Here is a 7,641-nt window from a genome sequence, read left to right on the forward strand (position 1 = left end):
GGATGGCCCCGTGTCCTAGTGGCACGCTGCTGTGGGCCAAGGAGGCCATTAGCAGTTTGCCATTTGTCACGTCGTCTGTGAGTCTCTCCTCCCGCTTCTTTTGTATCAGTTCTTTGTTGATTCCCTCAGAGTGGAATTCTTATTTTGGTCGCCATCAGGTTTTTCTGCCTCTGTCTGCTGTCCACGGGTTGGCCTTGACATCTCCTCACTGCCCCTGGCCCTGCCGCAGTGGCTCTGGGAAGGCGGGGACGCTGCTCTTGAGGAGAAACTGCAATGTCAGAATCTTAAAACCAGTGGGACACCTTGTGGGAAGCTTAGAAATTGGAGATAAGGAAGAGACCACCCAGGGGCTCCCATCGGAACGTCTGACCTCCTGGCTCGTGTTTCCTCCCTCTGGTGTCACACCGTGTGTGACGGCTGTGAGTCACTGTGACCAGGCTTGGGGTCTTTTCCGGTCAGGAGCGCAGCCATTCTGTGCTGTCAGTTTGCTGTGGAGACTTCACACACTTGTCCTTTTAAAGCACCTTGCTGGAGCCTGGGTGGCTCGGCTGGTTGAGGATCTGAGTATTGGTTTCCGACTGTTGACCTCACGGTCAGGAGATCGAGCCCCACATCAGGCTCTGCACTGGGTGTGGGGTCTGCTTGAGAGTCTCTCTCTTCGTCTCCCTTTGTCCCTGTTTTGCTCACACACGCTCTCTCTCTCAAAAAGATAAACAAAAATTTAAAAAACATCACCTTCTGTTTCATCCATACACTTTTTTTGAGCCAGGTTTCTCCAGGCGCCTTCCCTGTGCAGGTCAGTTCGCTTTTGAGTTCACCCTCTGTGCCAGTCTGAGTCTTTTTGTTTTGTTTTGTTTTTCTAAGTAACCATACTGTTTGTTTTTTTTTTTAAACGTTTATTTTGCAGGAAGGAGAGAGCGAGTGAGGGCATGGCAGGGGAGGGGCAGAGGGAGAGGGAGGCGGAGGATCTGATGCAGGCCCCTTGCTGACAGTACGGATCCTGATGGGAGACTCGAACTCACGAACCGTGAGGTCAACCGTGAGGTCATGACCTGAGCTGAAGTCGGACGCTTAACCGACTGAGCCACCCGGGTGCCACTGTGCATGCTGGGTCTTGGCCACAGTGAGGTGCAGAGTAACCCCCACCCCGTCCCTGCTTCTCCCACGTTGTAGGTTTATCTTCAGATTTTAAAGTGCATGGTTGTTGTGGGTGTAAGCAGTGTTGTGACAAATAACGTAATGTTTGTGGTGTCTTTCTGATGTACACTTAAGTTGAACACGATGTAAAAACATGCACAAACCACTGTGTCCAGGCCTGTGGCTTTTTTCAAAGTGAAAACACCTGTGAGGCCAGAACCCGGATCAAAAAACCGGACGTGATCAGACCCCAAAGGTTTTCTTGCATTCCCTCCACCACTGACCTACTGGACAGCTGCTTTTTTTTTTTTTTTAAATTAATCTCTGTGCCCAGCATGGAGCTAGAACTCATGACGCCGAGATCCAGAGTTGTACGCTCCACAGACGGAGCCAGCCGGACGTCCCCGCAAACGTGCATGCTCAGTCCGCTTGGGCGTGTACGGAGGGGCGGAATTGCTGGGTCGTGCGGTACCTCTACGCTTTACCTTTTGAAGACCCACCAGACTGTTTCCCCACGGGGGTTCCCACCATACAGCCTTTTATACATTTTAGATTATTTGCCTAGGATAGTTTCTTTATATGGGGTTATAAGGTCAAGGCGTTTGCAGCTTTTCACAGACGGTTTGATCTGTGCGGCAGATCCCCTCCCAGAAACCTCGGGCTGATGGCTCAGTGGCCGGCACCGCTAGCCTTTTCGTTTGGTGTGCCAGGCTGCTACGGGCTGAGAGAGAAGGTGCCAGAGGCTTAAAAAAATTTTAATGTGGGAAAATACTCATAAAATTGTAACCATTAAAAAAATTGTTTTAATGTTTATTTTTGAGAGAGAGATTGAGAGTCAGGGAGGGGCAGCACAGAGCCCGACATGGGCTCGAACTCCTGGACCGTGAGATCACAACCTGAGCCCCCCAGGTGCCCCCAGATTATAACCATTTCCAAGTGTGTGGTCCTGTGGCATTGGGTCTAGTCACGCTGTTGTGCTGCCACCCCCATCCAGTTCCAGAAGCCGAAGGTTTTGAAGTTGTGTGTAGAACAGGGTCATACTCTGATCCAGAACCTGGCATCTGTCCTGGTTCGTAAGATCCTTTCTTCTGGGTTTCTGGAAGTATCTGTTCTGTAAGAGGTGGTGTTGGGCTGAAGCCTCCACATTTCCCTCCAGGACTGGGCAGCGGACCTGGGTGGCTGTGAAGGTCCAAATCAGTATGTAGTGTTCCTTAGGTGGCTACAAGGCCACCTTTCCGGTGGCTCTGAGGCTCAGGGCCAGGGATGGTCTGTCTCCTGCAGGTCACGTGTCTGCACACCCTGGGCTACCCCCCAGCCCAAGGGCAGGGTCTGCATGTGACCAGTGTCTCCTGGAACACCACCGGCTCTGTGGTGGCCTGTGCCTATGGCCGGTGAGTGGCAGCAGGGGTGCTGTGGGGCAACGGGAGGCCCTCAGACTCCGTTCTGTGCCCCTTTCTCCCTGTCTGTATGGTGAAGGTCGGCCTGGAGCTTGGCCATTCTGGGGATCTTTTTATTCTCAGGGCTGCCCGGGCACCACGTTGGTTGGAAAGAGCAGGGGAGGGAGGGGCTTGGAGCCCAGCAGTCTGGCGCCCACCTGCCAGCACAGGGCACTGAGCCCTGGGCCTGCCCCCTCTTCTCTGTGAGCCGTTTCCTGATGGTTCCTGACCCTGCTATCGTGTGGACCCATCTTGGTTCCCGGGAACCCTTTTCTAGAGAAGGTCAGGCCACCGTGCTGCCACAGAGACACCCCAGTGAGGCCCGGGCATGGTCTGGATGCAGGCTGATGCGGGGCTGTGGGTGGTGGCAGGCCTGACTAGGAGCAGGGCAGGGACGAAGCCCTGGCCTCCGGGCAGAGCCAGCTCAGGCGTGCCCCCGTGCAGGCTGGACGACGGGGACTGGAGCACACTGAAGTCCTTCGTGTGCGCCTGGAACCTGGACCGGCGAGGCCTGAACCCCTGGCAGCCGTCGGCGGTGGTGGAGGCGCCCAGCGCCGTCATGTCCCTGGCCTTCCACCCCACTCAGCCGTCCCATGTCGCAGGTGAGCCTCCGCTCCCTGCCCTGTGCAGGTGCCCACGGGCGAGCTCTCCGCTGGGCCCTCGGCCCCCAGGCATGGCCGGGTTAGGTCTGCTGGGGGCAGGGGCCCCGACCGCCGGGCTGAAGTGAGGATGCCGCTTGGAGGGGGAGAGTTAGGAGGAGGTAGTGATAGCAGTGGGTCCTCGCTGTCTCGATGGGGTGTGGGCCGTGCATGAGTGCAGCAGGACTCAGGCAGGGCGACATGGGCACCCTCAGGGAGCCGTCAGTGGTGACAGGAGTCACATGTATTGGGAAAGGGGCTGTGCTGGAAGGCATGGCAGGTCGCCGGGCCAGGAGATCAGCCTGGCAGTACCAGCCACCTCCCTGGGTGGGTGCGGGCACAGCAGGCTGGAGTGAGGGGAGGGGGCAGGACCCTTCCTCCCCAGGGTGGCTCTGGGGAAGTGGCTCCATGTCCTGGCTCCCTGGGTGGGAGGGGCTGGCACTCGGTCGGGGCCCCAGGTCGCCGCGTGGGTGCCAGCTCTTGTCCCGGCGGCTCGGTCCCCCAGGTGGGCTGTACAGCGGTGAGGTGCTGGTGTGGGACGTGAGCCATCCCGAGGACCCGCTGCTGTGGCGCACGGGCCTGACGGACGACACGCACACCGACCCTGTGTACCAGGTCAGAGCGCTGGGCTGCACTGGGGGCGGGGAGGCTGTCGCAGGCCTGCTCCTCAAAGTGAACCTGGGGAGAGCCGTGGCAGCTCCCCGGGCCCAGGGCCATTCCCAGCTCCCCCAACTCCCGAGTGGCCATGAGGGGCTCCCAGCCGTCCTGGCGTCTCGGGGAGGGACCTCGGAACCCCGTCTACCCCCAGGCGTGTGAGGCGTTTCCCGGCCTCCCCCAGAATTCTCCTTTGTTTTCCTGCAAGAGAAGGGGTGATGGGGACCGCTGGGCTTGCTGGGCGGTGGCGGCGGCCTGGGGAGCAAGCAGCTCTTTCTTGACCTTGGCCCTGACTGTTGCCCCAGGTGGTGTGGCTGCCTGAGCCCCGGCACCGCCACCGCTTCCAGGTGCTGAGCGTGGCCGCCGACGGGAAGGTGCTGCTCTGGCGGGCGGGCGGGGCGGGCCAGCTGGAGCTCACTGAGGGCTTCGCCCTGGCCACGCAGCAGCTCCCCAGGAACACCAAGCTAAAGAAGGCACGTGGGGCCCCCGCACCCCTGCCCCGCATCCCCCACCATAGGACCGCCACATGGGAGCCTCGGTGGGCGGTGGCAGGTGGCACGGCAGCAGTGCGACCAGCTGAGGTCACACGGCACCCACTGGAGTGACTGGGCTCTTTTGGGACCCTGGCCGGATTCCCTTGATTCTGTCTGCCCTGCCATTCATTTCTCCACAGCCTCCCCGGGGAGAGACCGAGGTGGGCGCCACTGCGGTGGCTTTCTCCGGCTTTGACCCCAGCCTCTTTGTTCTGGGCACGGAAGGCGGCTTCCCGCTCAAGTGCTCCCTGGCGGCGGAAGAGGCCGCCCTCACGCGGACACCTAGCTCTGTGCCCTTGCGGGCCCCGGCGCAGTTCACCTTCTCGCCCCATGGCGGTCCCATCTACTCCGTGAGCTGCTCCCCCTTCCACAGGTAGAGGAGGCAACAGGGCGCTGGCACAGGGTGGGTGAGGGGCCCCCATTCAACTGCCTACAGGCCTGCCATCTGGCCTGGGACCGGGTCTTTGCTGTTTGAGCCCTTGTATCCAGCACTCTGGTGGTTGGCTCCAGGGCACTGGCCTGTCTCCCTAGGGCGATGCCCAGTTTGGGGGTCCAGGGAAGCTTTTCGGGAGCCTGACAGCCCAGGGGGAGTTGGGCAGGAAGGCCTCCGTGGACCAGGACACCCAGCATTCCTCACCTTGCCCGGCTCTCTGCCCTGCATCCTCTAGGAATCTCTTCCTGAGCGCGGGGACCGACGGCCACGTCCACCTGTACTCCATGCTGCAGGCCCAGCCCCTGGCCTCCCTGCAGCTGTCCTGCAAGTACCTGTTTGCCGTGCGCTGGTCCCCAGTGCGCCCCTTGGTGTTTGCGGCTGCTTCTGGGGAAGGTAGGAAATAGGACACTAGGCTCAGATCATTTAAGTGATATGGGCCCAGCATGTCCTGGAACTCTGAGCTGGGGAGAGACGGCAGGCGGGGTAGTGGGAAGGGGGGCTGGGCCAGGTGACAACCTTCTCTTGTGCTGCGGCCTGAGAGTGTCTCTTCCCGCGTGCACAGGCCACTGTTCTGGGCCTCTTGTCCCACAATTCCCTCCCCCTACAGGTGATGTGCAGCTATTTGATCTACAGAGAAGCTCCCAGAAACCCACGGTTTCAATCAGGCAAACCCAGGATGAAAGTCCGGTCTACTGTCTTGAGTTCAATCACCAGCAGACTCAGCTTCTGGCTGCTGGTGACGCCAGGGGCACCGTCAAGGTGTGGCAGCTGAGCACCGAGTTCACCGAGCAAGGAGCCCGGGAGACAGAGGACTTGGAGCAGCTGGCGGCAGAAGTGGCCGCCTGAGGACGGCAGGGCGGGGGCCCACCCAAGTCGGGCTGCGGGGTCCTAGCAGAGGCTGAATGAAGGTGGCACGAGCTTCTGGGGGAATTGTCCTTTATTTGTCTTTCACGTGAAAACAAAAGGGAGGGGAGAGAACAAGAGGGGGACTGGCCCGCCGCCGAGATTGCTCAAGTCGGAATGGGGCAGCAGGCTTCACAAAGGGAATCTGGGTCCCCACAGCAACAGGGCAAGTGCGACTTGACCGGAAGCAGTGTTTCGAAGCACCATTTTCTACTAGGTCTCCTCCCAGGCTAAGCGGACTCAAGCTCACATTGGAAAGTAACACTGGAATATTTTAGGAGCACAGAGATGAGGTGACATGCAGCAAGGCAATGGCAGGGCGGGCAGCGGTGGGGTGCTGGGCGGAGCTGGGAGCGGGGTCAGTTCACGAAGAGCGAGCGAGTGAACTCCACGTAGTCGAAGGCGGTGGGGAGTTCGCGGCCCTTGCTGTCCACGTAGGGCTTCATGTGGGAGACGCAGTAGTCGGCTTGTTCCCGAGTCAGGTTCTGGAGGGGGAGGGACCACACCTGTCAGCCCAGCCCGCTGATGCTGGGGGGGGGGGGGTGGAGATACATGACGACAGACAGCAAGAATGTCCCTGCCCAGAGACCGCAGCCAGTCCTAAGGACTGCTCAGGACAGGTCTGGAGTGAGTTTCATTGGTAAGTGGGGATAAACTGCCTGCACCCAACAGAGGGCTCAGAGGGGAAGTCTGGGGGGATGCCTTCTGCCCCAGACCCGGGGGCAACTGCAGGCTCTAGCTCTTCAAAGGAAACCTCAGCCTGTCCCCAAGGTAGGGAAGCAGAGCCCCAGACCTGGTATAGCTCCTCCTTGGTCACGTAAGGCTTTCCCTCGGAGCTCAGGGCCCGGAAGGCGCTCTCGATCTCCTCGCTGGATTTGACGTTCTCCGTTTCCCGGCTGATCATGAAAGCCATGTATTCTTGCAGGGAGACGTGGCCGTCCCTGGGGAGGGGCGAGGGCAGTGAGCAAGGGGGACAGAGGAGGAGACAGAGCCGCCACCAGCACTGTCCCTATAGCTCACCTGTTTGGATCCACAGTGTCTAGGATTGCCTCGAATTCGGGGTCCGGCTCCCCCTCCTCCACCATGGGCAGGTCGTAACCCAGGGAGCGCAGGCAGGACTTGAACTCCTGGTGGTTCAGCCGGCCCGACTTGTCTTTGTCGAAGTGTCTGCAGTGCAAAGGGAGGGCCGCTCAGCACCCAGGTTCCGGTGCTGAGCCTGCCCGCCCGCCCGCCAGGGGACGCCATACTCACTTGAACATCATGCTGAATTCTTTGAGGGCCTCCTCAGTCACGCCTGTTGTGTTCCTAGAAGAACAGAATGGAGTTAGGACAGGAACTTCCACCCCATGTGGTAGGTGCCACGTTCTTCTCCATCCCTGGGAGGTGACTGGTGTGCTGAGGTGGCAGAGACGCTGCCCGCCCCCAGCCCCCGCTGCCAGGCCCAGTGCAGGCACCTGGCCTGGATCTGCTGCTCCAGGTTGTGCTGCATGCGCATGCCCAGCTGGTCGAGCTGGTCCCACTGCTGGGCCAGGCCCACGGTGCTGTGCTCGGTGTACTTGTTGTCCAGGATCAGGGCCTCCTCCATGGCCGCCCCCAGGTCCTCAATCTTCTTGAGCTGACTTCGCATGGCTCGAATCTCCTGGTGCTTGCGCTGAGCAGGGGAGGCAAAGGTGCAGGGGACAGGCGCTCAGCTTGGCCCCCAGGCCCAAGAGCCTGCTCAGCAGCCCTCCTGGCCTGACACCCGCAGCGCCGTGTGGAACGGGAACGCGGACGGGGTGACGTGAAATCCAACAGCCTCCATAAGGGAAGGACTTCAGTGTCAGTCACGAGCCCTGGGCGCACGGCCAGGAAAACTATACACTAAGAACCGAAGAACTCTCTTAAGTAAGACTCCAGGTGGCCACTGT

At 60.0% G+C, this 7,641-nt stretch overlaps 2 protein-coding genes across 3 annotated transcripts in view; one reads left to right on the forward strand and one right to left on the reverse strand.

The window, feature by feature from the left end:
- Positions 1–5,757, forward strand: part of WDR34 (WD repeat domain 34) — a gene marked incomplete at its 5' end in the record, with an annotated part of 15,220 nt that extends 9,463 nt beyond the window's left edge. Inside the window, 7 exons of the mRNA XM_029921068.1 lie at positions 2,419–2,528; positions 3,018–3,175; positions 3,717–3,826; positions 4,171–4,338; positions 4,539–4,771; positions 5,067–5,224; positions 5,439–5,757. Coding sequence (XP_029776928.1) covers positions 2,419–2,528; positions 3,018–3,175; positions 3,717–3,826; positions 4,171–4,338; positions 4,539–4,771; positions 5,067–5,224; positions 5,439–5,677 — 1,176 coding nt within the window. The remainder of the gene's footprint in view (positions 1–2,418; positions 2,529–3,017; positions 3,176–3,716; positions 3,827–4,170; positions 4,339–4,538; positions 4,772–5,066; positions 5,225–5,438) is intronic.
- SPTAN1 (spectrin alpha, non-erythrocytic 1) overlaps positions 5,751–7,641 on the reverse strand; it is a 48,307-nt gene continuing 46,416 nt past the window's right edge. For both annotated transcript variants that reach the window (XM_029920378.1, XM_029920377.1), the window contains 5 exons: positions 7,189–7,385; positions 6,986–7,039; positions 6,755–6,901; positions 6,528–6,675; positions 5,751–6,219 (listed from right to left, as the gene is read on the reverse strand). In XM_029920378.1, coding sequence (XP_029776238.1) covers positions 6,094–6,219; positions 6,528–6,675; positions 6,755–6,901; positions 6,986–7,039; positions 7,189–7,385 — 672 coding nt within the window. In that variant the 3' untranslated portion in view covers positions 5,751–6,093. The remainder of the gene's footprint in view (positions 6,220–6,527; positions 6,676–6,754; positions 6,902–6,985; positions 7,040–7,188; positions 7,386–7,641) is intronic.

Source organism: Suricata suricatta, chromosome 13 (assembly GCF_006229205.1).
Source record: "Suricata suricatta isolate VVHF042 chromosome 13, meerkat_22Aug2017_6uvM2_HiC, whole genome shotgun sequence".
In the NCBI taxonomy this organism is placed as follows: domain Eukaryota; kingdom Metazoa; phylum Chordata; class Mammalia; order Carnivora; family Herpestidae; genus Suricata; species Suricata suricatta.